At 37.5% G+C, this 17,252-nt stretch overlaps 1 protein-coding gene across 4 annotated transcripts in view; it reads left to right on the top strand.

Annotated features, from left to right (window-relative positions):
* RYK (receptor like tyrosine kinase) overlaps positions 1-9,161 on the top strand; it is a 90,469-nt gene extending 81,308 nt beyond the window's left edge. For all 4 annotated transcript variants that reach the window (XM_038570928.1, XM_038570927.1, XM_038570930.1 and 1 more), the window contains exons 14-15: positions 6,964-7,100; positions 8,048-9,161. In XM_038570928.1, the coding sequence (XP_038426856.1) occupies positions 6,964-7,100; positions 8,048-8,159 (249 nt within the window). In that variant the 3' untranslated portion in view covers positions 8,160-9,161. The remainder of the gene's footprint in view (positions 1-6,963; positions 7,101-8,047) is intronic.
* The last annotated feature ends 8,091 nt before the right edge of the window (positions 9,162-17,252 follow it).

Raw genomic sequence — 17,252 nt, 5'->3', positions numbered from 1 at the left:
AAAAAAAATAATATAGACAGAATTCAGTGCAATATGAAATAGAAAAACAATAGAGAAAATCAGTGAAACCAGTGCCTAAACTGTGAGAATACTTATTTATGATAAATCTCTCACCAGACTAAACAGGAAAAAAGATGTAGCAAATTAACAATGTAGTGAATGAGAAAGGTGATAGCATTACAGATTCTCACAAGTATTTGGTAGTAAAAATATTATGAACTTTTTCCCAGTAAATTCATGCACTTAGGTGAAATGGACAAATTTTTTGAAAAATAACTTTCAGAGCTTAAGAAATTGATGATCTGAATAGCCATGTATCTATTAAGGAAATGGAATGTTTAGTTAAAAACCTGCCTGAAAGAGAAAACTCTGGGTCCAGAGAAATTTTAGGGCACTGGCATTCCAAACATTTAAAGAAGAAATAGTACAAATTCTATACACTCTCAGGAAATTGAGGAGAGAACATTTTCTAATTCATTATATGAATAATACTCCGTTGTGTATATGCCACATCTTTGTTATGCATTCATCAGTAGAGGGGCATTTAGGTTGTTTCCATATCTTGGCTGTTGTGAATAATGCTGCAGTCAACGTAGGGGCGCATTTATCTCTTCAAAATACTATTTTCATTTCTTTCTTTTTTTAAAAAAATATTTTATTTATTTATTCATGAGAGACAGAGAGAGGCAGAGACACAGGCAGAGAGAGAAGCAGGCTCCATGCAGGGAGCCCGACATGGGACTCGATCCCCAGGACTCCAGGATCACACCCTGGGCCAAAGGTGGCGCTAAACCACTGAGCCACCCAGGGATTCCCCCTATTTTCATTTCTTTTGGGTATACCTGGTAGTGGAATTACCAGATCTCATGTAGATCTATTTTTAATTTTTTGAGGAACCTCCATATTGTTTTCTTCCCCTAAGTTTTTAAAAAACATAAAAGGATCCAAAAATATGAAGTTCTTGGGAAATATCTGAAAAAAATATGAAATATCTACACAATGAAAACTATAAAACATTATTTGAAAGAAATTAAGGACCTATATAAATGGAGAGCTATCCCATTGTTTATTTATCAGAAATCTCAATATTAAGATGTTATCTCCAAGTTGATCTATAGATTTGACACAATCCCAAAGAAAATTTTTGCAGGCTTTTAATTTTGAGGGTAAAAATTGACAGTTTGATTCTAAAATAGATAAAGAAATGCAGAGAACCTAGAATAGCCAAAAGAGCTTTAAAAAAAAAAAGTTGGAGGTCTGATTTAAAGTTACAGTAATCAAGACAGTGTAATGTTAGCATTAAGATAGACAAGTTAAACAGAACAGAATACTTAAAAGTTGATCCGCATATGTATGGGCAGTTAATTTGCAAAAAAGGGCAAAGGCAATTTGGTGGAGAAAGGATTGTCTTTTAAACAGTCCTAGAGCAGTTGGATATGCAGCTACAAAAAAAATGAATTTTGATCCATACCTAGCTCCATATATACAAAAATTAACTCAAAATAGATCAGAGATTTGAATGTAAAATCTAAAACTATAGCAATTTTAGAAGAGAACGTAGGTGAAAATCCTTTGGAACTTTGTGTTAAGGAAAGATTCCTTGGGACCAAATCAAAATCCCTGGGAGAATAAATCAAGCTATCAAAATTTTCAACTTGTGCTCTTTGAAATACAGTATCAAGAGAATGAAAAGACAAGTCACACTCAGAAAATATTTGCAAATCATACACATGTGATAAAGGAAATACATGAAAAATATATAAAGAATTCTTAAAACTTAGTAACAAAAATGGGCAAAATATTTGAAGATATGCTTCACCAATGAAGATATACAAATGTCAAATAAGCATATGAAAGTCAAATTCATTAGTCATCAGAATGCAAAGTAAAACCACAGTGAGATAGCATTACACACCCATTTGTATGGCTAAAATTGAAGACTGAAGTGTTAGCAAGGATATGGAGAAACATAGCTTTCTTATGCTGCTTGCTGGTGGGAATCTAAACATATGGTACATTCACTTTGGGAAATGGCTTGGCAGTTTCTTAAAAAGTAAAACATCTGAAGCACCTGGGTGGCCCAGTCAGTAAGCTTCTAACTGTTGATTTCGGCTCAGGGTCATGATCTCAGGATTGTGAGACCCAGCATGGAGCCTGCTTAAGATTCTCTCCCTCCCTCCCCCTCTGCTTCTCACCCCCCAGAAGCTGAATATACCTACCATATGCAATCACTTCACTTCTAACTTAATGAAAGCATGTATCCTTACCAGTACTTGTACACAGATGTTTATAACAATTTTCAGTAACTAAACCTGGAAATAATCTAAATGTCCATCAGTAGGTAAATGGATAAACAAGCCACTGTATTCATATAATGGACTACTATTCAACAATGAAAAGAATGAACTGTCAATATATACTATGTCATAGATAAATGCCAGAATCATTATTCTAAGTGAAAGAAGCTAGGCAAAAAAGTATATTGTTTGAATGGTTTCCATTTATATAAAATTCTAGAAAATGCAAACTCATGACAGAAAGCAGATTAATGGTTACTTGGGGATGATAGGGGTGGCAATGGGGAGAGGCAGGAGGGAAGGATTCTAGAGGTGATGAATTTGTTCATTATCTTGATTTGGCGATGGTTGCAGGAATGTATACATAAACATATATGAGCTTACCAGATCAAGCACATTATGTGCATTTTATTGGATGTCAGCTATACTGCAATAAAAAATAAAAGCTATCTTTGTTATCTGACCACTGCTGCTAACACGTAGAAGATTAATTTCTAAATTTGCTAGATCTTAAGACAAAGATTTGTTTAAAACACACCTTAGATGATTCTTTTCATTAGTCAAGCTGGGAAAGCACTTGGCCCAGATTAAATTAATGGGTCTTTGGTCATCTGAATCCATTTCCATATGTGAGAAGGAAATGCTAGGTTTCTAGTATTAACAGAAAAGTCAGTCATAAAACACTTCATTGTGATGCTTTTATTGTGGTCAGATGGGAGACCCTTTAGAAAAGGATAAAATTCTTTTCTCAGCAGAGTATATAGTATACCGAGGTCAGCCTTGCCTTATAAGTTCCTGAAGTAACAGAATGGAAATCTCCTAATAGTCCCAGCATTAGTTAATATTCCATTAAAGAGTAAAAAAAGAATTTTATTTATATACTTTGACAACTCAATGAGTATATGTTGCTAGTGAAAAAAAGTTTCATATCCTACATATTAAGAAGCTATAAAATAACACAAATTGAGAAAAGAGGACTAAGATGAAAAAAAGAACGTTGTTATTCTCTAAATGTGCTTTAAACGGATGTAGCAGTAGCCTTTCATAAAACTCTGGAAAAAACAGCTTGACCTTCTTATTGCCCCTTTTCCAACGACGTCAAACAAAAGGAAATTATAGAATAAGTCTGTCTAAATTTTAAATGGCTTAGTTATCGGAAGACTTTGGAGAGCAGTTTTTCCACAAATCATCTTTTTGCTGTTTGGTCTTGATATTTTTTAAAGAGTTAGCGAGCCAACATATAATTAATCACTTTTGTTGGCTTTTAAGGAAATGAAACTGCAATGTACCCTTCGGGTTTATTGTTCTTTTTTGTGTGTGTTTATTAGGGTTGCAATATATAATAGACCTTAGGTGGGTGCTCAGTGTTAATAATGTGGACAAAACAGTGTGAAAAAAATAATTTTTTAAAGTCAGCTTATATACATTATACTATTTTCATACCTGTGTACCTTCCATATCTCAGATACCAGCAGCATTACTGTGAAAGTCCCTTATAGTCAGAAGTTGTCAGAGTGTACCTCCCTTGTCAGTGAATGGGGTTTGTCCACTGTGTACAATATGGCAGTACCCACTTTTTATTAATTCCCATTGTTTCTTCCTCCAAAATCTGGTTTGGACTGATTATTCCTTATCCATAGCTGCTGCCACAATCAGTGAATAAGAACAGATCCATCTCATTTCATGAAGAAGGGGTAGGAACACCCAGCCAGTTTTATTACTTTTTTCAACTCTATTTCATCAGAGTAGTGCACTATCTTCCATAAAGAAATTAGACATGATTTTTTAAATTAAGCATTACTAATCATTGTCATTATTAAATGTTTACCTAGAGTGTGCTTTTAAGATAGACAAATACCTGGATGTATGCAGGTACCTTCCTTTAACTTTTATTAATTTGAAATCATTTTCCATTTTTAAACCAGTAGTTTTAGGGAAAATTAGTAGGCTCTGTCTCCATGAGATTTTTTTTTTAAAGATTTATTATTTATCTCAAAGAGTGCGTGAGCACATTTTCAGGGGCAAAGGGAGAGGGAGAGAATCCCAAGCAGACTCTGCACTGAGTGCAGAGTGTGATGTGGGTCTCAATCCCAGGACCCTGTGATCACAACCTGAGCTGTAAGCAATACTCAGATGCTTAACTGACTTTGCTGCCTGGGTGCCCTTCTATGGAGATTTTAAAACTATACATCTGTCCCCATCTGTTCCTCTCTTCCTTTTCTCCCCCGCTCCTCTTCAAAAACAGAGACATCTGGGATGGGCATTGCTCCACCCTAATGATCTGTTAATGAAAAAGATACTAAATTCCAAAGGTTTAACTTTTGGGTTTTGGTATTTAAGAGAATCCTGCCTTTAAATGGAGTTGGGGGATCCCTGGGTGGCGCAGCGGTTTGGCGCCTGCCTTTGGCCCAGGGCGCGATCCTGGAGACCCGGGATCGAATCCCACATCAGGCTCCTGGTGCATGGAGCCTGCTTCTCCCTCTGCCTGTGTCTCTGCCTCTCTCTCTCTCTGTGACTATCATAAATAAATAAAAATTTAAAAAAAATAAAAATAAAAAAAATAAATGGAGTTGGGAGATATTTTTCTTGCCCTGTTTTTGAAAGAGTTTGTGTAGGATTGTGTTGAAAGTTGAACTGTGCCCTCTGTAAAAAATAGGTTGAAGTCCTAACTTCCAGTACCTTAGAATGTGACATTATTTGAAAATGAGGCTATTGCAGATATAATGTTAGGATGAGGTTATGCTCAATTAGGGTGGACCTTAATCCAGTATGACTAGTATCCTTATAAGAAGAGACACAGACATGTGAGGGAAGAATGTTCGTGAAAACAGAGGCAGAGAATGAAGTGCTGCTTCTACAAGCCAAGGCCACCATCAAAAGCTGGGGGATAAGCGAGGAAGGATCCTTCCCCATGAGTTTCAGAGGGTGCAAAGCCCTGGTGACACCTTGATTTTGAATTTCCAGACTCCAGAATTGTGGGATAATACATACTGTTGTTTAAGCCACCTAGTTTGTGGTGCTTCATTGTGGAAGCCTTAGGAAACTAATAAAAATTTGTCCTGTTTTTTTTTTTTTTTTCTTTCAAGTTTGATGGAATTCACTCAGTGAAATACGATGCAGTTTTCTTCGTGGAAAGATTTTTAACTATGAATTCAATTTCTTTTCTTTCTTTTTTTTTTTTTAAATTATTTGAGAGAGAGCATGAGTGGAGGGGCAGGGGGAGAGGGAGAAGCAGGCTCCCCACTGAGCAGGGCTCGATTCCAGGACCCTGGGATCATGATCTGAGTCGAAGGCAGACACTCAGCTTACTGAGCTACCCAGGCACCCTGAATTCAGTTTCTTTAATAGATATGGGCTACATAAGTTTTCTACTTATTCTTATGTCTATTTTGGTAATTTGTGTCTTTTGAGAAATTTGTTCTTTTCATCTAAGTTACTGAATTTATTGTCATAAAGTTGAGTCTATTTTTTGATGTAATGATGTTCCCTCTTTCATTTCTGATAACAGTAATTTGTGTCCTTTATTTTCTTTGATTAGTCTAGCTTAGTGGTTCTCAAGGGACAGTTTTGTCCTCCCCATGAGGGAACATTAGGTAATACCTGGAGATATTCTCAGTTATCACACTTTTGGGGCATCTAGTAGATGCCAGGGATATTGCTAAACATCCCATAAGGTACAGGATAGCCTCTCACAACAAAGAATTTTGCAGCCCACAATATACATAGTGCTGAAGTTAAGAAACCTGTCCTAGACTTTACAATGTATACCTACTTCCCATTTTTGTGAAAATTAGATGGAGATAAAGGATTCAAAATGTCTAGAACAGAAGGGACTCGTAAACATGATACCTTCCTCCTCTTCCAGCTTCAGCTTTGTTGACTTCAGGTTCGTGAGTGGCAGTGGATCATCAGGAGTCTCTGCTCTGAGTCTTTTCTGGCTGCATGGCAGTAACTCTGTGTAGATACGTTGCCTGCCCTCTGCACAATCCCTGTGAGCGAGTGTAAGCACAGCTGGGCCAAAATGGGGAGCCCTGGTTGGACCATGAACAAATATTCTTGCCACAGCTTATGATTTCTGTTCTTACCAATAGTTCACATGCTGATTTTAAATAAATCTGATCTTTTACTCAAGCAAGGTTGGAAGGTATTTTTCCAGCTTACTTTCGTCTGGTAATATAAATTATTTGAATGTAGTAAAAACCCATGACATCTTATATTTTACGTAGTTTACATATTTAACTTACTCAGAATGTTCTTCCCTCCAGTTAGGCTAAATTTATACTCATTTTCCACTTCTCAATTTTGCAAACTAGCTATGGTTATTTAATGTAACAGATTTTTCATATTAGGAAAATCTTAGATATAATTAGCAGTTTTGGATGGTTGGTCTTGTAATCAATAGTAAAAACAGTTCTTTCCAAGGGATCTAATTACCTTAGAATATGTAAAATGATATTCATTTTAAACAGTGCCTTCATTAAGATGTTCTTTTCTGTTCCAACAAGAGAAACTAACTAGTTATGGTAGACTTTTTTTTTTTTTGTAAATAGTAACTTGCTTTCCTTGAGGGTTGAGTGCTATTTTTGGTTCATACCTGGTCATGGGAAGCAGCACTCTGACAACTGTTTTAAATCTTCCTTCATTGTGTTTCTCCTTCTCTCCTCAGTGGGCCTTCGGAGTGACGCTGTGGGAGCTCATGACTCTGGGCCAGACGCCCTATGTGGACATTGATCCCTTTGAGATGGCTGCATACCTGAAGGATGGTTACCGAATAGCCCAACCAATCAACTGTCCTGATGAGCTGTGAGTTTCTCTGAGCTTAAAAGACATGGGTTTCATTCCCCTTTATGATAGAGGGATAAAAGAAGAAGAGCTAGTGCCCAATTTCATACAGAGACTTCCTTTGGAGAGTAATGACTCTTTGGATTTGAATTAGACTCATGGAGAACCACAGAGTCAGCCAGACTCATTCACTCTTTAACACATTTGAAATTAGAACGTCTTGTAGTTCTTACATTTGTCGTGCTTAGTCTAATCTGAGAGACCAGTAATGTACATAGTAAGAAAATATTGAATATTATGTCAGTTATTCTATGTAGAGTGAGTATCCAACTTTCATTTATACAGCCTTAGTTGTAGAAAGCCTTTCTCATTGTCATCTTTCTTTGCTATTTGGTGTCAACTGATAGGTTAAGGAAATGTTGCAGGCTGAGACAGTTCCTGTTTCCTGTCTTTATCATATAGCTAATCTTCCCATAAAAAGGGAGTAGGGTGGGCAGGAGGCTATTCAGGTGATTGAGTGCACAGATGACTGTGGTCTTGGTTCCTGAATCCCCTGAAGGTTTCTATACCATGGTGTGGTGGCACCTTTTGCACTAATTTTACTGTAGATCCAGGGTGCTTAGAGCTCAGATTAGATTAGTCATCCTCTTCCTCTAAGTTCTTTTGCTCCAAAATCATAGATTATTATTTTGTCTGTGTTTTAGGTATTTATGTGAAATTTCTGTATTTGCTGATGTATTTTGATATGACATCATGAAGAATTGAAATCCACACATAAAATCCAGAAAACTTGTTAGTTTTTTTTTCTTTCATTTCAGAACTGCCAACATATAGTAATATTCATTCATTTTTAAGTCATTGTCCCCACGCCTACCTTTAGGGAGAGACATAACTGGCATCAAATTGACCAGAAGATTAGGAGTACTGAATCATCATTAGCCCAATTTCTCATTTTTGTCACTCTGCAGATTTGCTGTGATGGCTTGTTGCTGGGCCTTAGATCCGGAGGAGAGGCCCAAGTTCCAGCAGCTGGTACAGTGTCTCACGGAGTTCCACGCAGCCCTGGGGGCCTATGTCTGATTTTACTCTCACAGTCCCATGGCATCAGGAGTACGGTGCCTGTCGGGGCTCACTTGGAACCAGTCATGGATGCTTCGTACGTCATGCAACACCAGCAGAAGCACATTAAGTCTTCCAGAAGACCGTGCCTTAGGAATGCTTTAGAATCTGAGCTTTCTTTTAAAGACAGACTTAATAATGTGGAATATTTTCTAGATATCATTTTTATTAGGTTGAACTGAAAAAGTTTTTGTAAATTTTTTGGCCCCAAATTTTTTAAAACATAGTTACTTTGGACTAGGGGTACATTCTTACAAAATAAATAAACAGTTTTTAAAATTGTTTAAACACAGATACTTGGAATAGTTATCTTAGTGCCAACTGCTTTTTTATTTTTTTACTTCATCAAGGTAATGTAGGTGATTCACCTTTAAAGTTTTGGTGTTTTGCTTTTTTTTTTATATTTATCATTAGTCTTGGGATTGGTTTGTCTTCAAGATACATTTCTCTTTCTTAAGAAAAGGAAAACAGCATAAAAAGATGTCTGGTTTGCCTCGTGCAGGAAAAGGCAGTATTGGAGGAAGAAAACTTAAAGAAAAGCTGGGGGGAGAAACAACTTAGAAACAGAGGCTGTCCTTTCGTAGGAAACGGCTTCTTTTTTATTTTTTTAATGAAAGTTATTTCTGCTTTCTTATTTTGGGGGAAGTAGAAGCTGAGTTCGTTGAAACCTCTTAAACTTGACAGGAATTAGTATTTCCATAAGCCAGAAATAGGCTTGTGGCAGGTCAGTTGTAAACAATGGTGATCTAATTTATTTTTACTCTCTGGGAAAGGAGATAATACAATTTCAGAAAGTGAAATCATGCTTCTAAGGTTAAGAATCCCTTTTATTGCACCTAGAATAGTGCTATGCACAGAGTGGGTACTTGAGCTGTTCTGGGTAGTGTAAAAAAAAAAAAGTAAACTGATAAATTTTGTGTTTATCTTAAAGTTGGCTTAAGTATAAAGTTCTTTTTTAAGACACTTGAAAAATTAAAGGATTTCTTTTATATTATAGTTTTGAAAATATTGGTCATAAAGAACGATTGGTTGTTTTGGTAAGTCTTTGAACATGTACCTGCTAGGTCAATACCCATGTAGTCAGGCTCCTAAGCCCTAACACAGTTATAGCTGACTCTACTCAACCTCCAAATTCTAGTAAGAAGTTGGGATTGTTGTTACAAGGAAGTGTTAAAACATTGAAACTTTTCTCCAGAGCCATTAAATGAGGGGTATATATGTATTTATGGTTGGTTGTAGTTGGCCTAAGGCAGAGTTGAATGGGCCTTCTAAATAGTTAGGCCCATTGGTGCCTGCCTCTGCTCCCATCCTCATAGGTATATTAGGAAAAATGCATAGCAGTTGGAGGCTTTTGCCATTCTTAAAGAAGTTTTATGAATCAGAACATCTAGAAAAATTACTCACGCAGCACTTGCTCTGTCAAAAGCAGGCCAAAAGCATGTTTTTTCTGAGTACCATTTATTAATAACACTGGTTCTTTGGTTTTATGAAATACTCAGCCCCTTGAATGTCTAGTTTTTTAAAAGCTCTTTGAACAATTTGTAAGTTACAAATGTTTTTGTTTACAACCTGTAATCTTAAAGAAGGCATTCAGTCAACAAATATTTATCTAGTTCTTATGTGTATTATACACAGAGAATGGTTCAATTCTAGTTCTAGCATCCCTTCCAACATTCAGTGCATTCTGTTTTGTGTTTGGGTTATTGCCTTGTTTAGAAATCACAGTTCTTTGTACAAGATCAGTTCAAAAGAAAAAGTGCTGACATCTGACTTCTAACCCCTAATTAGCAGTTGCTCTCAGAGGTGCCCTCAGTTTACTGGGATGTGTGATGCCTTTAACCTTATCTTTTTATGTTTGTAAGCTGTTTGTTTTATGTATGTGCATTTGTTTTAGTAGGTGACGTAAGTCTTTAAATAGATTTTTCTTGCTGAGCCACTTGGAGTCATTGACTTCAATGAAAAGAGCAGTTCTAAGATTTCTGTGGCTGGTCTTCCAATTGTTTTTGCTGTAGGGTGTGAATATTATTGAAGAGATTTTGCCGAAAATATACTTTTTATAGGAAAGAAGCAAATTAACAAAGCACTGATGTGGTATTATAAGCTGGCTCTAATGACCTAGAGCTCTATTACAGTCTTTCCTTCCTTATAACACCCCCGTTGTAAGAAAATTTTATTTGTAGAAACAAGGAGGATTGGGTTATTCATTCAATACATGTATATTTATTGAGTGCCTACTTGTATGTCTGGCTTTCAAGATATGCAGGAAGTAGGACAAATGAGGTTCCTCCCTTTCTAGTTTTATATTCTGGTTGGGAGAAACATATAATGAACATAAGTAAGATTGATAAGTGCTATGAAAAACAAAAAGAGCAGTATTATAGAGAAAAACTTTAGGTGTAACACTTAGCTCAGCTTCTCTGAGCAGGTGGCATTTGAGCTGAGATCTGAATGACAAAAAGCTGTCTATGAGAAAATCCAAGTTGAAGGAACATAATTGCAGAGACCGTAAAGCAGGAACGAGCTGCCCTCTAGACTTGGCCGTACCTGCTCATTTTTCAGCTGCTGCTGCTGCTGCTGGAAGAAGAGGACAGAGACTGGTGTGGCTAGAATGTAGTTATGGATGGGAAGGTACCAGATGAGGTCTGAGAGACAAAGGAACAGAGAGCAGTAGGGCCTTGTAAGCCACGGTGCATATTTTATTCTAAATAAAATGGAATTTTTCATTCGGGATTTTTTAAAGTAAGGAGGTGACATGATCTGACTTGTCATTTAAGAAATACTATGCCAGGTCTTTTGTAAAGATTGAATTGTAGGGAGGCAAGGGGAAAGTAATAAGACTCTTCAAGAAACTATTGGATAGTTTTGGAAAGACAGTGGTTTGGGCCCAATTTAGGCAGTGTGGGCGATTGGAAGGGGCAGATTGGAGGCACGTTTTGACAGACAGGACCTAGATGGATGTTGGAGGGTTGGATCGAGAATGAAAGAGAATAATCGGATGACTAGTTGGTTTGGGGCTTGAGCATCTGGATGTATGGCCAAACTATATACTTAGATGGAAAAAAACTTCAGAAGGAACAGTATTTTGCTTTGGCAGAGGGAATGAATCAGTAATCTGTTATAGGCCATGTTTGAGTTGCCAGTTGGTTATCTAAGTAGAGAGATGAGAGTCTACACCCCAGGGAAGAGTTCTCATTGAACATATTAATGTAGGAGTGTGACATGTAGACTATCTTTAGAGTCCTGGTACTGGGTAAACTTACCTCTGGAGAGAGTTTAGATGGAAGGGCATTTTAGGACTGAGTCCTATACTCTTTAGTGAAGGAGGAAAAGATAACCAAAAAAAGGACTGAGAAGCCACTGTAGTTGGAAACAGCGACAACAAAAACAGAAAAAGAGGTGTCATGGAAGCCCAGGAAAGTAAGTATTTCAAAATCGAGAAAGAAGCCTCTATGGGATTTGGCATCATGGAGGTTATTGACAAAAGCAGTAGGAATTGGAGCAAGCTGAAATATGATACAAAGTGGGAAAGAAGAGACCTTCCCTGCTGTAGTCAGTGCTATTGAATAGTTCTGTGATGAAGGGAAATGGAGCTGTTAACTACAGATCAAAGAAGTATTTGGGGCTGTGGGTTGGGGGACTGGAAGGAGAGCATGTTTGTTTTCCAGGCGAAGATATAGCACCGCAAAACGTTTCCAAGGCTAATTGGAATGATCCAGTAAAGGGAAGAAATCCCTTTGGGGGTATAGGACACTTTTTTCTTGTCATTTGGTCTACAAAGTGTAAAAGACTCTCTACTCTAGCCCCAGTCCCTTTGGTTGTGGTAAAGGCTATGTTTTTATTGGGGGGAAAATGTGAAGGGACAGGGAGGTAGTACACAGATTTTAAATGTTTCCATTATATGAAAATCAGCCCCTGTTGAGTTCACTTCCTTAGGACTTCAGACCCAAGGTGGTCATCTTGCTTGCCACCATAATCTTTTGCCCCATTGCCTCCATAACTTCTGGACTTGCTTTGGCCCTTAACCAACCCACCCACCCACCCAGCCAGCCTCTGCCAGAGTACTGCTTTTCTAACATAGAGCTACTATCCTGTTTACCCTCTTTAGCATTTTCCCAAAGCCTTCGGGATAGAATTCTGAACTGTCTAGAAGTCTCCATTCTTTGCAGTTTCACCTCCTGCTTCTTCACCAACTCACTGCTTTCTGTCTGCACGCAATGTGCCATTTCATGTGTCCTTTCCTTTGCATGTGCTGCTTTTAGAGTGCCACACTCCACTCCAGATCACCGAGGCGCCCAGAAGACTGTTCTGACACCTTACCCTGTTCCTCCAGGCTTTGTAGTTACTTTTCAGCCTTGTTCCTGGGTTTGTACTCAGACAAAGGTAAGATGTAAGCTTATTTTTACCACTTGGCTGTGCATTCCTTGAGGATAGCGATTTGTATGTCACTCATGTCTAAATCTCGTATTTGCTTAATTAGTGCTTGACACGTGGCAGGGCTGAATATTTAATGAATTGAGTAAAAACATCTTTTTGCATGCAAGCAATTAAGTTTTAAAAAAGTCTGCTGATTATTTAAAAGCATTATCTCTTATTTAAACTACTCTTATGTTATCAGTGTGGTATTTTGGTATTTATATGCAACTTTGAAGAGTTTAAGTTTTATGTAATACAAACCAATATAGCATAAAATAAAGAGACTGGTAGGGAAGGCTATATCACACCCCACTGGGGGCTTAAAAGGAATTCCCCCCATCCCTTGGCCACCTGTCACTTCATTTTTCCTGCTTTTTCTTTGGTCACAGGAATAATTAGCCCAATGGCATATTGTTTCACATTTCCACAAGGTCAACTTTATTTGGAGTTCTATATGAAAATAGTTATCCCAAAGGAAATAATCCATTGACTTTCGTGGTAGGATGTTTTCCGGGTCTGCCCCTCATGCTCATCACTTCATATAATAAAAAGGAGGTGATATAATATATGAAGCTAGAAAGGAAAAATACTTATTGCTTATTAAGCTAATAATTTTTGTTCCTACATTCATTTTTGTGCTTCATATTTTAGGGTAACATTGAACTTCAGAACACACGAACATCCTACATAAGGATGTATATATATTTTATATATAAGTGAACTGAATCTGCAGGCCTCTGTTTGCTCTCTGAGTACTGTTCTTTAAGGGCTTAATAAGAAATGTCTCCTAACCTTTCAAAGAATAGATGTTAGAGACTTACTAAAAAAAAAGAAAAAAGAAAAAGAAATGGGAATGATATTTGAAATTATTTTTTGAGCAAATAATAATATGCCATTTGTTTATACTTGGTTTATCCCATATTTCAAAACTAAAGCATTTCTTCTTAGTGATTTATTTTTAGAGAGGGATAAGCACTCCTATGGGGATATATCAAGATTGGGGAAAACATGTATGGTTTGAAAATAAAATAACCATTTACCCTTAAAGAAAAAAAGAGAGATTAAATCTCACTTCGTGGTGCCTGAATGTTACATTTGGAATCAACTTTTTTGCACCTTTCTGAGTCTACTTTTTTGCTTTTTGTCTTCTTAGCTTCAAGAATAAGCACAGGCTGATAGGAATGCATCATAAGGTATAGAATTTGGCTAGAAGTGATAGAAATCTAACTGTAATCACTTAACCAAATACACATTTGTTTCTTTCCCATAACAAATCCAGAGAGAGGTAAACCAAGCTGGTATAGTGATTCTAGGATATCATCTATTACCTGGTCTTCTCCGTTTTTGCCGCTCTGCCATCTTCAGCATGCTTTTGCTCTCAGCGGCCTCCCCACCCCAAGGCCTAGACCTAGTAAGAGGGCAAAAGGATAAAAGGCAAAAAGTCATGAGTTAGCTGAGTTCTTTTTATGACACTATTAACTTTTCCATGGTATATTTCCACCAACATCTTACTGGCCAGAATTGTAGCACATGGGCAGCAGTTAGGCATTGTGGGAAATTAGATTTTATTGGGCTTTTTTTCAACAGCTTTATTGAGGTATAAATCACATATCACCTATTTAAAGGATACATATTAATGATTTTCATTATATCCACACTTTTTTTTTCATTTTTCATTCCAAACAGAAGCAGAATTCATTTTTACCATTCCAAACAGAAACTCCATACCCATTAGCATTTCCCACTCCTTGGCAACTACTAATCTACTTTCTGTCTCTACATTTGCCTATTCTGGACCTCTTTATAAATGGAGTCATGAAATATATAGCCTTTTGTTTGTAGCTTCTTTTACTCGACATAGTGTTTTTACAGTTCATGTCGCAGCATATATCAGTACTTACTTCCTTTTTATTGCCAAATAATATTCCATCACATAGATATATTCTCTTCATCATTGTGTGAGTGTATACTATTCATTCATGAGTTTATGCATATTTGAGGAAATTCTCTTTTTAATTGAGCATATTCTGACCCTGAGCAAAACTGGGTTTGCATTAGTACGGAAGCACCATCTAGTTGTCTGTGGGCAGCTAGCAATGCCTGTCTCAATGCAGAAATGGAGTAATGGACTGGAATCTTGTCTCCTGTAACAATATATTTAATGCTTCAGAAGTTCTGTCAAGTATGAGAGGAAGCGCAGTAATTGGGAAGTTTTAATGAAGGGAATGCCCAATCAGCTTCTTTTAAGGTTGGTGAGTACTGCCGTGTTTGAGGAGAAAGCCTGATAGGGATTATTACCTAAACTTTTAACCTCTATGTCCTGAAAACCTGCTATTCTCTATGATTGCTGTTACTTTGTCCCCTGGCCCTACTGTTTTCCACCAGTCCATAATTCTGCTACCACTTTATAGATTTGAGCTTGCAAGGATATTTATTTGTAGTGAGTATTTAGCCTGCAGTATCTTCTACCAAGTGCCTTTCCTGTAGCTTCATGGTCTGATTACCTAGGGCCTTTGGAACTAAGTCAGAGATTGGCTACATGTTTCCATAAAAATTCTTATTAAAAGATCCTAAATAAACATTTATTTATTTAATGCTATATCACCTGAATTTATTGAACTATATTTTATATGCCTTTATTCAGAGTATTTGCATTCATATAAGATTTGTTAATTTTTGGAGCTAAACTATTTGGCCACCACATTACTTACTATATATACATTGAAAGAATGCCCTAGAAGTTGTTTGTATAAGTCAGGGGACAGGATACTCTGGATATTCTGATAGACTTGAGGAATTGGTCATAGGTCCTGGTTCTAGAAAAACACCAGAATTAGTATTTTGAATCAAGTTCCTTTAACTCTCACTTTGTTCAGAATGGGTATGACTTGACCAGAATTTCTTCATCAGGAAATGCAGTGTCTTGATAGACTGTGTTTTAAGTTTTGTGTTGGAATCTCTAGGCAGTGCCCCTCTGGCCTTTGCTCTTTTTGTTCCCCCAGAAATACCTACAGATGACTTAGCTGAAGAAAGGGCAGCTTTATTTGACCTGACAAGCATTCTTGGTCAGCTAAGCAGACTCTTGTCTTGTGATAAGTACTCCCTAGGGTTCTTCTTGCTTCTTCTGGGAAGGCAGGAAAAGGAAGAGACAGGAGGCTGCAGCCTGGTGCTGCCAGGCTTTGTGCAAACCTGGGACTGGCTCCTCCCTGAGGACCTCCCTGTCTCCACTGTCCTCTCTGGCTACTTTGGACCTCTTCCCATTTTCAGCATCCCTTTGTTACCAGCCTCACCATCTGGCTCTTGTATCATCTCTCCCTCTCAAAAGAGCCTCATTGCCTTTCCACAGGATGCAACATTTCAAGTGCATTTAAACAATATAATAAAATTTAAAAATAGATATAAAGATTGCTTTTTTCCCACAGCCATTTTAGATAGCATCACATTTTAGAGCTAAAAAGAGGGTAACCTAACTATATTATCTTACAAGGAAGGAAACTGAATTCAGTATCATTTCCCAGACCCAAGATGAAAAATAGGCTCTTTCACATGTTGGTGATTTTTAAGGAGATAGGCTTTTTCAGGAAGAGGAATTAACTAGAGTAGTTATTAATACTGCAAAGGTGGGCATTTTAGTATATATCGAATGAGTAAACATTGATTTTATTTTATTTTTTAGATCTGTGGGCAAGTTTGGTATCGGAGCATAGTGTTCAAGACAGAAAAGTAGGGGCACCTGGGTGGCTCAGTTGGTTGAACATCTGACTCTTGGTTTTGGCTCAGGTTATGATCTCAGTGTTGTGAGATTGAGCCTTGAGTTGGGCTCCATGATGGATGTGGAGTCTGCCTAATATTCTCTCTTTCCCTCTGCACTACCCTCCCCCCTGCCCCCCGCCACCACTGCCCATTCACTCTCATTTGCTTGCTCTTTTTCTCAAAAAAAGAGAGTGGCTAAAAAGAGATTCAAAGGGTAAATGGCTGATGTTGCATGAAGGGCCTCAGATTGAGAGGTTTGGATTTTGTTCTATAGGTGATGGAGATTGAGGGAAGGGCTTCCATGAAGTGATGTGGTCATCTTGTAACAGTATTATAGCAGGTGGCCATTGCTTACTGTATACTAGTGTGCTAGTTCCTTTATATGCATTATCATTTACTCATTTACTCATTTATTATAGCAGGTGGCCATTGCTTACTGTATACTAGTGTGCTAGTTCCTTTATATGCATTATCATTTACTCTCCACCATCCTGTCAGGTAGTATCATCTCCATTTTACTCCTGAGAAAAGGGAAACTGAGCTAGGTTCCAGAGATAGTATATAGTGGAGCTGTGATTTTAATCCAGGAAGTCTGACCAGAGCACAGAGAAAAGGACATCTCTACTGTTAGGGTAAGAGGAGAGGATTGCAGGGGTGGCTGGGACATGGTGGGAGACCCTGGTTGGTGGTCTTAGCATTTGTAGTGCCATTAAGAAACAGTATTGTTGATTGAAAATGAAAGGTTGGACAGAGCCCTGGTAAATATCATGAGAGTTTGTAGCCTTTACTGAGTGAATTTGTAAAGTTGCTGACCAACATCAGTTGGAAGTGGAACTTGGCTGAGGTTGGAGACAAGGGATTTATGGTGGTACTGTCCTAATTGGTAAC

This window comes from Canis lupus, chromosome 23, assembly GCF_011100685.1.
Source record: "Canis lupus familiaris isolate Mischka breed German Shepherd chromosome 23, alternate assembly UU_Cfam_GSD_1.0, whole genome shotgun sequence".
NCBI lineage: Eukaryota > Metazoa > Chordata > Mammalia > Carnivora > Canidae > Canis > Canis lupus.
Note: the sequence above shows the minus strand (reverse complement) of the source record. Positions and strands in the feature narration are given on the sequence as shown.